Below are 18,833 nucleotides of genomic sequence, written 5' to 3' on the forward strand. Positions count from 1 at the left end.
GTGGCATGGGTAGCTTATGTGAACAAAAAGTTATGAGGGCCTAGGGGTGAACTGCCCTAAATAGCCAAAAAAAGGCCTGGCACCTGAGGGGGGAAAAGGCCTGGCCGTGTAGGGGTTAATTCATTCTTGTTCCCTCATCAAACATGCCTTAGCGATTCACAACCTACTGTGGGATAATGACCTTGGTTTACTACTTATAACAAAGTCCTCATATACCTGAGTTTGAAGTCTGTCTGGCAGAGGCTACTCCTTTTCCTTATAGCTAACTCCTGAAGTACGGAATTGGCAGTAGACGCAGAGACAATGTAGTTGTGTGTTGCAAAAAAAAAAAAAGAAATGCTCTCCGTATCACTGCTGCTTTCTCCATCCCTAGATTGCACCAGTGAACTTTGTGCATACATTTCACCTAATGCACATCAATGATTTATGATAATATTAATATGTTGTTCCCCAGTTTGTGACATATTAGGAAGCAGTCAATAGGTTTACATTTTTTTTATTGAAGAATCGCTCAATCAACAGCAGTGCAGCAAAATATTGCATACAATATTATTTTGTCATTTGACATAGATAACAGGTGTGGTCAAGTATTATAGACAACAGTACAATCTGTTCCCTCTCACGCAAATTGTTTTCCCGTGGAACTCAGGGACACATATATACAGCCTTCGGTAGTCCACCACTTCCACTATACTCACAATTCTCGATAACTCTTCCATTCTCCCTAGACTTTTTCCCATTTGTGCGGGTAGCCTCTACTGAGGTACACTGCATGTTCAGCCTTTTGACACCAGTCGAGGTCCGCTTCCCAGCCAGCCACTCACAGTGGGAGAGGGGACCCCCAAACCCTTGCCACATTGCGCTTCGCCACAACCAAATCCTGTGATATTCTGACCATTGTACCTCGCTGGCGACGTTGAGGAAGATCCATTTAGCCTCTGGAGGGTACTTCCAGGCCCGTTACCTGGTTCAGGATATGTATACTTTCTTCCCTGTATTGCTGGATTTTAGTACACCACAGTCTGTGGAAGAAAGTCTCTTCCTGCTCGCACTCTCTAAGACACAGTGGGGTAGGTGACCTCGCCCTGTGTCAAGAAGTAGCGTTCAGGAGTAGTATGCTCTATGTAGAATTTTTAATTAAACTAGTCTACAGCGAGTATGTATAGCAATTTCCCTGGGAGCATTCCTCATCCTCGAGTGATCCAACATTCTGTTTCCACGCTACCCTCAAATTCAACAAGGGGTCAACTGAGTTATACACTAGTTTTCTATAGGTAAGCGAGATGGCTTTATCTGTCAGAGGGTCCAACAACAAGTGATCCTCCAAAGGGGCCACCAGAAGCAGTTGCTCCTGCTCTATAATATGGCACCTCGGCACATGCCCCAGTTGTATATATATCGGAACCTCTCAGAATCGTACATGTCAAATTCCGCCTGTTAGGTCTCAAATGTTATATATGGTTGATCTCTCCATGTATCGCCCAGGTGCTGTCCATTGTTTTTAGGTGATTTTAGTACTCATGTAGATGACCTTCTGACCCAAATGCTGCTTATCTAAAGGATATTGTTCAAACCTATGTGCTTACTCAGTTAAAGCAGGTGCCAATCTATTGGGATTGTCATATTTTTGACTTCATTATTTTAGGCTAGTCTTGCATTTGTTAGTTACATTTAAATTTATACTCCTGTAGAAATTTAAGGTCAATCAATGTACCTCCTTCAACTCAAGTAGTTGAAGGGAAAAAGCTAACCTGAGGAATAATTGAAACCTCTTACCTCAGATAAGGAAATTACTTCTAAGGCAACTTATGCTAGCTACTATCATAATATTGTCATTATTTTTGCTAATGTTGCTTTTCTAAGAGAAAAGCATCCTAAGCTCTTTACTAAATCATTGTCATGGCTCAATGAGGAGTTATCAAGCAAATGGAATTTATAAAGTTCGCGGCTACACTACAGAGTGTCTCGGCGCTAGAATCTCATTGAACATTGATCCAACAACTAAATTAAAAGATCATATTAAACAACCAAGGTTTTAGGCTCTGCTTAAAGGAACTTTCATTCTTAGTGGCACGCAAGTAAAAAGGAAGGGCAGTCCAGCCAGAAGTGGCCAGCACAGGGAAGGAGTTACCTCTCCGTTTCTTCCTCTTAGTTTTCTGTGCCACCGCCAGCAATGCATCTGAATAGCGCAGAGTTTAAGCCGGGTGGTAATGATTAAGTCTTTAGGCAAATAAACAAGACCTGATCTATAATATGCTTGGTGGGCCAATACCAGTTTCTTAATTCTCTCGTGAATTGGCTGCCAAAGCAATTCCTTGAGATGCACATAAACTGATTTTTTTTCTGAGTATTTAAGAGATGTCTGGCTGCTGCATTCTGTACCAACTGGAATCTCTTAAGTTGGTACAATGGGAGACCCCAGTATAAAACTTAGTCATAGTCCAGCCAAGAGGTTATGAGGGTGCGAACTACCATCTTCTGGCAATGGGGAGGAAGCAAGAACAGAAACTTTCTCAGAGATCTGAGAAGTCCAAAACAAGCCCCCACCACACTGTCCACCTGGGAATTGAATTATAATTTATTGGCAAACTTAACCGCAAAATTCTGAACCACCATGGTAGGAGTTGGAGGAGAGCTGGACCAAAATTCACTGCGCCTCGAAGGGAGGGGAGACCAAAAAATAAGATTTCTGTTTTACTGGTATTGCATTGGAGATTATTCCAGCGCATCCACTGGAATGCCACTGACAGACATGCTTCAAATCTGTTTTGGGCAGTAAAGACGTTATCGTCTCAGGTTAAAAGACTCTGCTTGTTGTCAGGGTATGAGACAAACCTGCACTCCAAAAGATTACTGCCAAAGAAGACATATAAACATTAATCAATGTTTGACATAATGCAGGGCCCTGAGGAACACCACATTTTAACAGTTTGGAGTCAAAAGCAAATGGTGGCATCCAGACTGATTGGCATCTGCTTGACAGAAAAGAGCCTGACCAGGCCAAGGCAGCCCCACTATTCCAATGTTCTGCAAACATCTCAACAGGATAGTATGGGAAACTGTATCAGACACCGCTAATAAATATAGTAACAATAGGGCAGCTCGCTTCCCATTATCCATGGCCAATTTTATAACATCAGAGACCTCTACGGAGGTAGATTTAGTGCTGTGCCCCGGGCAAAAACCCGATTTTGATTGATGCAGCAACTGACTTGAGTCCAAGTATATAAAAAATTTGGCATTTTTTTCAAGAATCTTCGAAAAAGCCGGCAGCAGTGAAATAGGCCTATAATTGGCTAGAATAGATTTGTCTTTTTTTATTTTATTTTTTTATTATTTTTTTAATAGCGAGATCAACTTGGCCTTCCAACAACTGGGGACAATTGACTAATGTAAAGAGGCATTTATAAGAGACTTCAAGACGGGATTGATGGCCTCAGTATTGGCAGCCAGTATGTGAGGGGGACAAGGGTCATCATGGTAGCCTGATTTACAGGCTAGAAGGGCTTTCAATGTAATGGTGGTAAATTCTCTCAGTGAGCAAGGGCATAAAGTTTGAGTTATCAGAGACTGGTCTCCTGATCCATTAATATCAACTCTGGTATTAGCAAGAGGATTTATTTAGGGCATAAACAATGCCCATGATTTTATTGTCAGAAAGCTGCATGCATAATTTCGGGGAGACCTCAAGGGTCTGAGCTAGGGCACTAGAATTGGAAAATTTCTTCTTAATTTTAAATACATCTTCTAGACATGGCAATGTATTTACGAAAAACTTTGCTTGTGCTTTCATTATTCCCTGGTGGTAAATATGAAGCTCCCTTTTGTAGAGTTCTTTGTCTACTGGTCAATAAAGTTTACTGCAAGATCTTTCAAGCTTTTTGCATTGTTGGTACATTATTATCCTGAGTTCCACGTTAAACCAGGGAGCAGAGGGATGTATTAGGTCGCCAAACCCTGTCTTAATGGGGCCATTCGCTCTGCCATATTGCGTAGCCAGGCATTAACTTCCAAAGCATCCAATTCAGTCACACCAGACAGAGGTGGAACATGCTTGCTGGGATTAGACATAGTCTCCATATTAATATTAGCCCAACTTTGATGAGGTAGCAAGGGATTCAGCCTTCTACACCCTGGGTCGTGCTCTAATCTCCAACTAAAATGGGTTGTTGCATGATCCAACAGGTGTTACTCAAAATGCCTGTAACATCAACGCAACAATTCGAAAAAATTGGATCCAGCAAATTACCTGCAGAATAATTAGGTTTGTCTACAAACTGCCTCAAGTTCCCAGCGAACAAATTGACCAGGAGAAGGCACGCATGATGATCCTCAGCCTTATACAAATTTATATCCAAGTCTCCCAAAACAGAGAAGTAGGGATACTTTAGGAGCTATTTGGAAAGACAGTCATTAAAGGAGGATAAAAATTTGGCAGCATGGCGTCTGGGGAACGATAATTTAAGATTCCTGCCAAGGGCTTTTTCACCATAGGAAAAAGGCAAAACCCTAATGATTCAGCCCCCATCAACTCAGAAATCTCAAAAGAGCTACACTTTAAGGTTTGTTTTGTGATTGTGGCACCCTCCCCCTTACCTACTCTATCATGTGAACTATAGAATAGTCCTCTGGGATCGCTAAAACAATATCTGGTGCCCAGCTATTACTTATCCATGTTTTCGTAAGAAAGAGGATGTCCAAATGTTCCTTCCTTTAGGAGCTCATGAATATGGAGTGCATTCTTAAGGAGGGAAGCACATTAACTAACGCCACCTGAACCACCAGAGTACTTGCAGAATTTTTACTCCAGTTTGGGAAAGTGAGATGTTTGCAGACATTGTACAGTCAGACAACTTAAGAGAGCAGAAGGAACAGACTGAGGCATAGATGAAATAGAGAACTCACAACAACCTGTACCTGGCACGACCAGATTCAAAGCATAAACCTCCATAGAGGAGTAGCTTAAACACAGACCCTGCTGAAGGATAATTAGGGCAGGCTTGCCTTCGGTGCGCATTCCTTTCTAATAAAGGCGAAGGAGATTTCCCCGCCAGCGACCAGATCGCATACTCTACAGGATGGCAGTCAACATGGGCAAAATGTCACAACCTGACCCCCTAAATAACTATCAGAAAATAAAGGAGGCACAATACCCTGAACACAGTGTTATCGTGCCAGCGGTATCTGCAACTTTAAACAGATAAAATCATGAAATTATGTTCATTTTTATGAAGAACTTCATGTGCAAAATAGTTAAAAATTGTTAAAAAATCATCATTCAAATACATGCTATTATAAAGTTCCCCCTAAAGTATGAATCCGATGGTCGACTGACCTTCAAAAAGGAAAATAAATGAACATAATAAATTTGGTGCCACTCAAAATGTATCACAACGAAGGAAGACTACTAGGCCACACTATATCATTATAAAACTGTGATCCAAGAGGAGCTTCTGTTTAAACAGGGTCTGCGTGCCATCAAATACTGAAAATCAAATTTTCTAGACTATCAATTAATTATCTGGCATTAGTAATAGGGCCCTTTCTTATTTTCACTCCAAACAGTTTTGTGATCCCCTGTCAAATGTGTGTACCCTCAAGGCTCTGCCATCTCATGTTATCTTTTTAATCTTTGTGTGAATACCCTTGGTACACTGATATTATATTTTTGTCTTAATTTATATTAATAGATGACACTCAACTCCTATTTAGACTATGCATATGAAGGACTGGAAGGCTCTTCAATATTGTCTTTCATCAGTGCTTACATGAATGAGTGTACCCTGACTCAAACTCAGTGCTGACAAGACAAAAGTGCTGCTCACCTCCCCCCCCGGCAACTGTGACTCAATGACCAGCAGATTTTGGATCCTGTCCTTCTCTAATGCAGACAGTTAGGAGCCTTCGAGTAAAAATAAATAGTAATCTTCAAGTAAATGTTTGGATGGGCACAGATATGTCCTCCTCTATGTTCTGCATGAGAAGACTCCACTTCGCTTTGTTTTGTGCACAGGTTCCCATCTGCATTACATTAACTGCCTCTATTTGACCATCAAAAAGAAAACCTTCTTGGTCATTTGCAGTCAGTCCAAAACCAAGCAGCTCACATCGCGAGACATACTTCCAGACTTACGCCCTCGTTACGACTCTGGCAGTCCTAGGAACATTGGACTCGTGGTGGCAGTCTGACCACCGCCAAAGTGGTGATCCGACCGCTTTGGGGCAGTCATACCGCCACATTATGACCGTGGCCCACAGTCGGACCACCAGCACTGCCAGTTTCCCTCCACTGGAGGCACTGGCGGTGCTGGCGGTCCTAATCCGCCAGGGCAATGCTGCATGCAGCGCCACCCTGGGGATTACGACACCCCCCTCTGCCAGCTTTTACATGGCCGTTGCACCCATGGGGGCCCCTGCACTGCCCATGCACTTGACCTGGGCAGTTGATGCGACACCTTTGATAGCCCCGTCGCACTTTTCACTGTGTGCTTAGAAGACAGTGAATAGCGTGACTGGTGCTGTTGCACCCTACGCACCGCAACATTGCAGACGGCCCGATTATGAGCCGGCATTAATGTTGTGGGCTGTTTCACGCTGACCCAGCTTATCCACCCATCAAACTTATAATGAGGGCCTTAGTGCCTAAGCCCTCATTTTAAAATATTTCATTGTTCACATGTGTCTCTATGGCAACGTTTAATAATTTCTGGTTAAAGACCTAGTGAAATACTATCCTAAAACTAGATCTCTTTGTTCAGCCACGTTTCAGCTTTTGACTGTCCTAAGGTTTTGCTGATTTCACCTAGGTGGATGTGCTCTTTCAGTAGTTGCTCCCTCTTTCGAACATGTTGCCTGCCTATCTAAAACTGATTCACAATCATCTGCTCTGTGGGAGGGGCCCTTGAACGTGTGCACTTAAACGGTATTCATTGTAAATGCACTGATTTTCTTCTTTGTTTCAGTTATTCCACCACGAGACACTTGTGATGGTAGTGCACTCTATTCAGTCTGTTTTAACACACAACGGAATTGCCAGTCCTAAAAACTGACTGTTAGGCTAGCCTGTCGAAAGCGATACAAGAATAGTTAAAATACACTTAAAGCAGAATGTGCAATGTGCCTATGAAAAGCTGTTGGCGTAGTGTAGAAAAATGTCAGTATATAGGTTTGCCTTACTACTAAAAGTAAGGCACTTTCCTTAGGAAAGATATAAAATTATGTAATTCAGGCCTTATTTAAGTATAGCACATATGTATGTCATATTCATTCCATATTAATTTATATTATAGATTAGACACCCAAATGACACATTTGTAGCAGATGCAGACAATGTCAATACATAGTGATCTGTCTTTGTGTGAGTTGATTGTAAATGCTCAAATGCCTCCATTCTGTTCCTCATAGTTTCAGAGAATGAAGATCCCAAAGGAAGTGAGGATTGTCTTTCACAGCTGGAATGTCAAGAATCAAAGAGTGTCAAAACTGTCTCAAGTATTCTTCACCTCAGGAATCCTGTCAGCATGACGAATATCACCTCTAAGACAGCAGGCAGTGGTAAGTTGATATCGGTTGTATGACAGAACCATGCATGCCTTTACAACGTGGTCACTACAATGCATGAATCATTACCACGCATGCATTTACAACAAAACAACTTTACTTTTTACCACACATATATGCCTTTACCATGCATACCTTTACCATGAAAATTTTGTTGCAAAGTCATACAGGTGTGGTCACCACTAGGTAGTTATAGTTAGTACCTAGTTTCTATAGAAAAAAGCATTTTTTACTTGCCTATATCTTTGGTGCCGGTTGATGAATCTTCACCAAATTTTCCAAACAAATTTGCCAGGCACATCAGCTGCTGTCTGGAAAGTTTCGGGGTTATCTGTCAAGTGGGGACTGAGAAAAAGGGGGCAGGGTTTCCAAAGCACATTTTCCCCATTCATTTTTCCTTAGGGATTTTGAACAGCAATATCGCTGAAGCTACTGGACGGAATTACACCAGATTTGGCAGAAAGGTAGCTCTTGGTCCAGAAAGCGACCTTTTTGTTATTTTGTGTAAATTTGTACAGTAGTTTTTGAGAAATTAAAGAAAATCTAAATTTGCTTATATAGGAATGCGAAACATTTGCGACCCTTCCCAATCTTGTGCTGAAATCTCAGGAAAAAAAATAAAAAGTAAGATAAGGGCCAGGGTAGGGACACCCTGACCCCTTAGCTCTGGAGCGGAGATCCTAGAGGGATCACACAGAGCTAAAAAGCACTTAAAAAAAACAATTGCTGCAGAATCGAGACAGGGTCGCAAATTCACAGTTAAAATGCTTTAAAAAATGGAAGCGCGAGCTTGCGCATTGTTATCCAGAACCCCCCCACCAACAGCCCCTGGGACCTCCACCTCGCGGGGGCATAGATTTATTTGAAGTGGAGGACCGATTGCCCCCCCCTTCCCCCCTCCCCCTGCAGCCCCGGGTACCGCCACCTCCCAGGGCATTTGTATAAATCTGTGCGGGGGCGCATGCAAGGCCCCCCTGCAGCCCTAGGGACCACCACCTCCTCGGGGCATTGAGTAAACTGGGAGAAGGGAACTACCATCTCCCCGGGGCAAATATTAAAAAATGGAGAGGTATCTGTTTTGGACACCCATAAACTTGGGGACCACCAACCCCCTGGGGCTATTTTTGTGGGAGGGGGCGGCACAGACCCCTTCGAAGAGCCACTGATGGCCCTGGGGACTGCCAGCGTCCCGGGTGCCCACCCCCTGGATATAACTGTTTGCTGTGGCTTGGCTGCAGCTTTATAGCTGCCATCAAGCCACAGTAAACACTCTGTTCTGATGAAGACAGAGCTGTCAAACAGCTCTCCCTTCATCAGAGTAGAGGTTTCCTCTGTCTGCTGGCCCATGGAGATGCGTGCATGCACATAGAGGAACCTGCTCTCACAAAGGGGGAACTGCCTTAGCAGGAGGTGGGGAGCCAGCTGGGACCGTGGGGGCCTTAAGGCCCCCCACACAGTCCAACATTGGAACTGGGTTCCCTGGGGGCACCCAGGTCACAAGGCCTGGCACTGGGGGATGGGGTTCCCAGGGCCAAGATCGTCTTGGGGGGAAGGGGGGCACGCAGCCTCTTCCCACCAAAGAAATTCAGTATTTACACTGGGTATAGGGGAGGGAGCTCTTGAGATATCATCCTGAGGAGAGGGGGTCCATGCATGGTTTGGGTTGACATAGGGGTCGGCCGCAGGGACTGGCCACAGGCCAGGCCCTGCAGCCAACCCCAGCTGCGCACGACCGAAGGGTTGGGTGGTTATAGAGTTTGGCTGCAGGCCAGGCCCTGCAACCAACTGCAGCCGTCCACCGCCTTTGGCGGTATGGGGCGGTGGTTGGATCAACGTATAGTAATGAAAATTACTATAAGTTTAAATAAAAAAAGAAATTCACAGAAAAAAAACCAAAGGTTACAGGGACGTTATAGTTAGGAAATAGAATTTTAAAAAACATAGAAATTCACTTGAAAAAACAAAGGTTACAGGGACATTACAGTTAGGCTCACATTTTAAACGTACCAAACCATAGAATTTCACCAGTTATAGTTAGTTATCTCAAGTAACTATAACTCATGCCTTAAGGTAACTATAACTCGCGCCCTCGCCATGCACTGCTAATTACCCCACAAACTACGGCACTCATGACGTCTTTGACAACAACATTGATAATATCAATTTAACAAAACAAATTGTGCATGACAGGGGCGTGAGTTATAGTTACCTTAGAGCAAGAGTTATAGCTACTTGAGATAACTCTAACTATAACTAGTGAGTTTCTATGGTTTGGTATGTTTAAAATGTGAGCATAACTATAACGTCCCTGTAACCTTTGTTTTTTTCCAGTGTGTGTGTGTGTATATATATATATATATATATATATATATATATATGGTGAGTTTATATGTATATATGTGTGTGTGTGTGTGTATATATATATATATATATATATATATATATATACACACACACACACTGAAAAAAACCAAAGGTTACAGAGACATTATAGTTCAGTTCTGAATTTACTCATACAAAACCATAGAAATTCAGTAGTTATAGTTGGAGTTCTTTCAAGTTTACATTTCATTAATGTTATTGCAAATGTTGCAGTTGTATCAAAGATGCCATACAAGATCTCATCAATGAAATAATGTAGTACTTAGCTGTGCATGGCGAAGGCGCGAGTCCTTATAACCACCCAACCATGCATGGCCTTTGGCCGTGTGCAGCAAAGGTTGGCCACAGGGCCTGTCAGTGGATGTGTGAGTGCATGCGTGAGTGTCTAAGTGGGTCTGAAAGTGGGTGAGTGAGTCTGAGTGGGTGCATGAGTGGACACCTGAGCCTCTGAGTTGCATGGATGAGTGAATGAGCTAGTGTATGAATGAGTCTGTGGTTTGTCTTTCAAATTTTTCCATAATCAAGAATATGTTGCAAATAAAATTTGTGAATTTTCGTGAATATCGCGTACCCTAATGCAAAATTATATTAATCTTATAGTTTGCCCCTAAAAAACACCTATTTCATACCCCTGGGGTCAGGGTACCTTCACTCTGACCCCTTATGCCACTTTCAATTTGAATTTCCCCCAAACCACCCCCCCCCCCCCACCCCCACCCTCCGGGGCCGTGTCCATTGAAATAAAATGGTGGTTGTAATTTTCTATTCCGTTGCGGTCAGCCAATTGCGATGCTTCTTTTCGCAGTTAAAAAAAAAATTGCAAATTTTCACAAATAGTTCGCGAAATATTCACGATCAGAGATATACAAATTTATTTGCCCTTAAATAATCTCCTAAACGTCTGAATGGATTTGCAACAAATAACAAAAATCACAATCTGGGTACTGGCAGCTAGCTTGCTGCCAAATTTTGTGTAAATCCATCCATTGGTTTGGGCTGTAGATGTGTTGATAGGTCCTATGGGAATTAACATGGGAAATGCAAAATTTTTTGAGAACCCTTTTTCTTAGCCCCCTGCATCACAGATCACCCTGAAACTTTCTATGTGCAACAAGAATCACTGGTCCACTTTTTAGGGCACATTTTGTGAAGGTTCGTCAAACGGTGCCAACGATATAGGCAAATCAAAAAACGCTTTTTCTATGGAAACATGGTCCTAACTATAACTGCCTAGTGGCGACTGCCACTAGGTAATATATGTGTCTGATCGAGACAACTAGCTGCAGATTCCTTATCTTAGAATTCTCCCCTGGTGTCAGACTGGATCCAGAAATTTTTCCTCAGCACTACCTCTACGCATCGATAGAGCCCGTCGAGCGACTCCGCAGCAATGTCGTCCCCGGGCATAACGTCAGCAGAGTCCATATAGTCCCTCCTCCGACGCGCTGTTGTCAGTTTCTTCTTTTCCGCACAGCAACACAAATCCAGTGTAGCAAGTACCTCAGGCCCTTTGGCCTTTTCTACCCAATTTCGGGTGTTTTTTTTCTACACTCTTTTACTTCCAATAGTGTACAGTATATGCCTTCTGGGTTTAAGCCATGTGGCTTCTGTGCCCGGCATATGTCGGTGACGGATCCACATTGTCTGTCTGTTTGTGGTGGCTCGGGTCTCATCACAATGCCGATGACTGCCACGCTTGCCATCGTCAGAAGCCAAAGTCTTTGAGGGAGCATCGCATGAAGCTCCTTGGCTCGCTGGCAGACAAGTCCTCTTCCCCGTCAAAGTCCGTCGTCTTCACTGGAGCTTTCCAGAAGCTGTTCTCTGATGGTTCCGTCGACCTCTGGTGCTCCATCGGCATCTCCTGGTGAGTCTTCCTGGGCGCTATCTCACCCTTTGACATCACCGCCCCCCCTTCTCCTCTTGTGGATTCTGCACCTGAGTCGACCCCTTCCCTTGCGACGTATCCCGGTGCAGGGGTGACAATGGTCCAAATGCGGGATTACTATTCGCCCCTGCATTCTATCTTTGGATCTTCCCCTCCCTATGGAGCGCCTTTGAGCCCTAAGGAGGTGGTGAGGGTTTTGAGTGGGTCTTCGCCGGCGGTTTCATCCTCGGTGCCCGTTCAACCTCTTGACTCCGATTGGCTCCGGTGCATGTCCTCTTACGACCTCAGTCTGATCCTGTTGTCCCGACACCTCTCACAGTGCCTTTGGAACGGTTGACTCCTATATTGATTTCCCTGGAGTCTCTGACGCCGGGAGCAGCATCAAGTGCTATGGATGTGGTGTCTGTGCTGGATCCTCTTTCTGTGCCTCCTGCACTACCACAGGCTCCCTATACGGAGCCCCTTCCAGGTACATCCTCTGAATGGGACGCGCTGTGAAGTCAGGAGGCGGGGCAGGAGCCCTTTAAAAACTCTATCGCGCTCAAGCCGTCGCGGGACGCGCTGTGAAGTCAGGAGGCGGGGCAGGAGCCCTTTAAAAACTCTATCGCGCTCCCGCCGTCGCGGGACGCGCGCGGGCGGTGCCCGGGCAAAGCCCGGGCCAAGGGCAGGCCCGTCCTGCGCCCGTCAGCGGCTGACAGAGGCTGGGCTGGGCCACCCCCCTGACATCTATCTCCCAAGTAGGCCTCATTGGACTTAGTCCCACTTGTTTTGTCATTGCCAACTCTGTATCCCGAGTCAGCTACTCCATTTATTCTGACACCCTATCGTTTAACCTTGCACCTACACTAACAACAGATGGGCAAAAGGAAAGCAATAGAGGCAGGGGCCGGGGCAGTGCTAAAAGCCAAGCGAAAAAGGCATAAGCATGCAGCTAGTAACTGCGTTATGGATAGAATCGACTCTCTCCTGGGCGAATGCAACGAAATACTAACTAGCCCCCAGGGAAATATTTCTATTGAAACTGGGGGGGGCCCACTTCAACTAACAGGAAGGATGGTCCCATGAAAATCGCTGAGATTTTCGTGAAACGTGGGCAACTAGTCACTGACACTATAGGGGTGGGCGAAAGCAGGAATGTCATCACCCATGCCGCCCCCTCTCCAGTAGAAGACCTACAGCTCGCCACCAATGATTCCATCCAGCTCAGTAACCGATTCAATCCCTTAACCAACATCCCTGAATCACACGACTACATCAACCCAGACACCCTGGCAGATGGGCCAGCAGCAACCAATATGCACTCTCCTCATGTAACCCCACAACATATCGAATGCATACAAGCTCTAAGGAAGGAAGTCACAGAACTCAAGCATATGGTTAACTCATTACTTGCAATAGTAAAACAGCTAACCCACGCAAATAACACGACCACCACTAACCTTGCCCAAAACCCAACCCTATCAGGCATCACAACAAACCCGCCCAACCCCTCAGCTTCTTGCCATGTCGGCCATCACCCTATCGGAGAAAAGACCATGAATTCTCACCAGACACCCTTTTTCCACAACTCAGGCATAGGAAACTCACTAGATATCTATCATAAAACCCTCAAACCCATGAGCAATACCGCCACAAAATACTCTGCACAACCTGCCACTGATCAGTCCCATCTAGGTAATATAGTTCTAATGGTTAACGTTCCCAAGTTAACCACATTGACACGCAAGGAAGGGGTAGACTCTGTCAAAAACAAGGCAATCCATTGGATTCGCCATGTTAGAGGCTGCCGATCCATAATACGTGAGGACCTAATTAATGTAGTACGACAGCCAGACCCGGGAACTCACTTTGATATCCTAAAACTGACACTCAAGAACAGGACCATGGCGAACAATCTGGTGGCCCTAGACGCAAGAACAAGCCCACCAGCACACTCACGCATCCAGTTTAAACACCCCAGGCCACCCACGCTCCACGAGGAGTGCCCGAGTTACCACCCAGCAGAAAACCTATCCTCTCTTGGTAAATACGATTGACTCACAGCCCCACCTAAAATCCTAGCAGGCAAACCTTGCAACCCTCTAACATCTACCAACCCCAGATCCCCCTTTTATCCTACCACTGTCTGCCCATGTATTCCCCCCCTTACCCATGACACCGAGACCACTTCTGGTTCACTGAGCAATCATGACAACGATGCTCCTCCCATCTTGCAGGCACATTGCCCACCAAACCAAGTGCTGTTGCCTAGGCCTGCAAGCATCTCCTGGATCAGGACCAGGCCAGTTCCAACAGAGGAACATCACCAACCACCGCAAGCCTCACAGGCCTACATTGGTATCAACCCATCTCTGCTCCCTCAACCACATCTCCCAGACCAACCCCCGACAGCCAACCTTACAAACCCCAGGCATCTAGACAGGATAACTCAGCCACAATCTGGGGTACGACTTGTTTCATGGAACGTGGCAGGTCTGAAATCTATTCTTCCCCTTCCATCCTTCTCCTCATTTATTGACGAACATGACATATGTCTCCTCCAGGAAACATGGTCACTCGACCCACTCTTCCGAACAGGCTACACAAATTTCCACATCCCCGCTGTGGCCAGCACGAGAGGCAGACCCTCAGGGGGTCTGACAACCTGGATCAAAACATCACTTAGTTGCCATATATCACAGCTACCTACCGTCTCTCCCGACCTGTTAGGCCTTCGTCTATCCTTTGGGCCTGACTCTGTGGTGAACATCTTTAATATCTACACTCGAGGGGTTAGGGGGGGGTCAAGTCTCCAAAACCCTCTGCGCCCTCGTAGCCCTCTTACAAAATTATCCCCGCCATCACAAAACCATTGTGGCTGGGGACTTCAACGTCACATTCGAACCCCTTGACTGGGACGATCTAAGGTCCACTCGCGAGGAAGATCAAGTCTGGTCTATCCCCGCCCTGTCAATCCCACCCATCAAGAGATGGATGTCGGTCGCTATTCAGGTCAAATCCCTGACCATGGAGTTTGGACTCAGGGCGCTAAATGGCAGAACCAATTCAGACACCAACGGTAGTCACACGTACAACAAAACGAACCACTCCAGCAGAATCGATTATTGCTTATTCGATATAAGATTTTGGCCTTTAGTCATCGATATGACGATCATCGAAAGGACTGAAAGTGATCACAACCCTCTCTCTGTCCACACAATAGACCTAGGTAACCCCCCAGCTATGTCTAACCCAGCAGCAGTAGCACCTGAGGGTATTAGCCTGGCCAACAATAAAAGACACCTAAAATGGGACAATATCGTGGCTCGGCCCGCACTCATCAACGCTGCCAATAACACCCTAAAATCCACACTCATGGACTTAGAGGCAGGTTCTGCAACTCCCCACCAGGAAATAAGCTCAATCCACACCTCCTGCTTTAAGGACATTGCAGCTCACTTCTCAGCACCCCCAGCCCACGACCACAAACGACCCAAAGGTAGGCACCGCTGGTTCAACAAAACGTGTCGGTCCCTAAACAAGCGCCTAGTTCAAGCCATTAAATCCAAGGACCCCACCGCCATCCGCGTAGCTAGGAAGTCCTATAAATCTGCAATAAGCATAGCCAAGCGTGACCAAGATAACAAATGGTGGACAGCACTCAGCGACGCTGTGCGCGAGAGGAACTATAATCTGTTCTGGTCCCTGGCAGCGCGAGGCCCAGATACCAGTGGTTTGGACATTACAACCAACATTGCCCCAAGAGACTGGATAGTTCACTTTAGTAATCTGTACTCCCCTGATCATGATAGCCCCACCTCTGTTTGCACGGGCCCCCCCCTATTTCACTCATTAGCACCCACCACTGCAGCTCCCCTGTTGTTCTCCCAAAGCGATATAACCTACTCTCTAAGCACTTTAAAACGCGGCAGGGCCCCTGGATCAGACTGCGTCCCAGCAGACCTATTCTCAACAGACCTAGCATCCTGGTCAAGATACCTCACCATTCTAGCTAACGCAATAGCATCTGGGGCGCCAATTCCCGACTCTTGGAAAGCGGCCATTGTTATTCCAATTTTTAAAAAGGGCGACAGATCTCTTCCCTGTAACTATAGACCTATTAGCCTAATTGACTGTGTCCAAAAAGTCTTCTGCCATTGCCTCCTTGGGAAGATCGAAGAATGGATAACTGACCACGATATCCTTAGCCCCCTCCAAGCCGGTTTCCGAAAGAAGATTTCCACTATTGATCAAGCCCTCAGATTCCTATTATTATATTGGAAAACAGTGTTCATTGGTAAAGGCAGCCTTTATGTAGCTTTTGTGGACCTCAAATCCGCTTTTGACCTAGTACCTCGCAGCAAACTCTGGGTCACTCTCTCTCGGATGGGAATCCCGGAGCACATTCTTGCCATTTTGATACGACTCCATGAGGACAACTACGCACAAGTCAGGTGGGGCAATAAGGGCCAACTAACTGATAGAATCCACGTTTCCCGGGGTGTGCGGCAAGGTTGCGTACTTGCCCCGACCCTCTTTTCCCTGTATATCAATGAAATTGTCCCCTCCCTCCTCAGACTGCAGGCTGACGCACCTTCACTTGGCACACAAAAAATCCCAGTCTTACTCTTTGCCGATGACACTCTTTTGATATCCAAGACCCCCAGTGGTCTAAGGAAACTCCTTGCGTGCTTTGAGCATTTCTGCTCATCTCAGGGTCTCGAAATCAACGCCTCGAAAACAAAATTAATGACTCTTAATCCCCACAGATCCTTCAAAGGGAAATTTTCTTTAGAGGGCTCCTCACTTGAGAAGGTGGGCATTTTCAGCTACCTGGGCATAACATTCACTGACAACATGTCCTGGAAGCCACACATAGGAAAACAAGCCCTAAAATTAAGACAAACAACTGGGGCTCTACTAAAAAATTTCCACCTCTCACACACAAAACCAATTCGCCCAGTATTACAGTTATACGAAGCCCAAGCCGTTTCCTCCGCGCTCTACGGGGCTGAACTTTGGGGCTACACCAAAACCCAAGACCTAACCACCGCTGAAAACAACTTCCTAAGAAACCTTGTGTCCCTCCCGCTAAGCACCCCACTGTTCCCTCTTGTCAAGGATCTCGGCATCAAACGCATTGGTCACAAAGCCCGCCTGCGACCTCTGCTGTACTGGCGGCGCCTCTGGACCACCACGGAGCTTGACATCTTCACTGAAGCTCTACAGGTCATCCTAAAAGCCAACCACTCTCACAGAATCCCCTGGCTACGATCTATCAAGGATCTACTATACTCACTCGGGCTCGATGATCTCTGGAACTCACCAGCCACGTCAGTCTTTCCCTCGAAAAGCGAACTAAGGAAACTATACTGGCAAATGGCCAACCACGAAGACACAAGGGCTGCACTCCACACTACATTATCTTGTGACTTTGTCAACCTAAAAGAGTCATGCAAGTACAAAACTTTTTGGGACCTAATCACGGCCCCAAGGGACAGGAAACTGTACTTCCAGCTCCGCATTGGAACACTCCCATTAAGACTTTTCACCAGCAGCTGGTCACAAAATGAATCCACTGCATGCCCTGCTTGCAAAGCCCCCGTGGAGAATCTCCCTCACCTCCTTTTTGCATGCCCCGCGTAGGAAATGGCTGGCCCCGGCATGCAGACTACTGGGAGTACGCTGCTCTGCGCTAGCCCTGCGAATCCTTAGATCAGACACCAGACCAACGCTAGTGATCGCTATCGCCAAATTCCTTGGAGCCAGTTGGCTTATCAGAGGGAAAACTCTTCTGGACAAAGACTCCAAATAAGACTGTCCCAACATCCTGCGCAGCGCATTTAATTTCATTTCATCTCATTTTATTCCATTTTTATTCCATTTTTATCTCACTCCTTTCATTTTCTCTTATCTTTTACTCCCTTTTATCATTATATTTACCTGCAATTTTATTATGTGGATTTATTTGTATTTATTACTGCTCGCGCTTTTTTGGCTCTTGTAGCCGCAATAAAGCTTCTTTGAATTGAATTGGGTGCTTGATTTACCCACTTCTAGTGGCCTTGATTCCTCGCCTGTGTCCAATCTGATCTCATCCCCTGGATTGGTAACGGAAGCCAGCACGGCCTTTGCAAATCTCTTGCGACAGGTGGCTGATGTTTTGCACCTGCAACTTTCACGGTGAAGTTATCTACGTATCCATTGTTGACTTTTCATTTGGATCCGTTTACCACTGAACCAGTTATGCCTTACTGCGAGGGTGTATCTGACATCCTTCTGGGTGTCTGGATTCAGCCGGTCTCTGGTCCTTCTGTAGACCGCTTAATCTCATACAGGCATTGGCCGGCACAAAAGGTTCCGTTGGGTCGTCGCCACCACCCTATTTCTCATGGGTTTGTTGTCCAAACTGCTTTGGACATTCCTGATGTGGCACAAATTCCTCCTACTCTGCCACACATAACTGCTAGTCAGCTGGATGCTGCTGGCAGGTGACTTTTCACCTCTTCTAGTGCCGATCTACGTTCCACCAACACTTCTTGTGTGTTGGCTCATTTTTCCCATACTCTCTGGGACTCCGTGGAATGTCTCTTACCATCGTTCCCTGAGGTTGTTTGCACTGCCCTGACGCCTTTGATCAGGGATGGTTAACAGGCTGCTCAACTCACGGTCTGCACAGGTATGGACTCTACCGATTCCGTGGGTCGGATAATGACTGCCTCTGTTGCCATACGTCGCAGGGCTTGGTTGTCTGCTTCTAATTTTTCAGCTCCGGTGCAAGCTGCTCTTCTTGGTATGCCATTTGATGGCATGTCTATTTTTGGAGCGCATGCAGATTCTGCCTTGCACCGTTTTCATGCTTCGTATAGTGGGGACTGATTGTCGTACTATATCTCATCCCCTTACAGTACTACATGGGAACTGTAGCTGAGAGGCAAAGTCTTGAGCATTTGATGTGCCATGTACCTTTTGTGCAAGTGTTCAAATTCCAACTATGGCGTCAAGAGGTGTTTAGGTCATCTATAGG

The 18,833-nt window shown here is 45.7% G+C and overlaps 1 protein-coding gene across 5 annotated transcripts in view; it reads left to right on the plus strand.

Moving 5' to 3' along the window:
• The window catches only part of DENND4A (DENN domain containing 4A), a 518,288-nt gene that overhangs the window by 384,598 nt on the left and 114,857 nt on the right, over positions 1–18,833 (plus strand). For all 5 annotated transcript variants that reach the window (XM_069222901.1, XM_069222904.1, XM_069222905.1 and 2 more), the window contains one exon: positions 7,405–7,554. In XM_069222901.1, coding sequence (XP_069079002.1) covers positions 7,405–7,554 — 150 coding nt within the window. The remainder of the gene's footprint in view (positions 1–7,404; positions 7,555–18,833) is intronic.

This window comes from Pleurodeles waltl, chromosome 3_1 (genome assembly GCF_031143425.1).
Source record: "Pleurodeles waltl isolate 20211129_DDA chromosome 3_1, aPleWal1.hap1.20221129, whole genome shotgun sequence".
NCBI lineage: Eukaryota > Metazoa > Chordata > Amphibia > Caudata > Salamandridae > Pleurodeles > Pleurodeles waltl.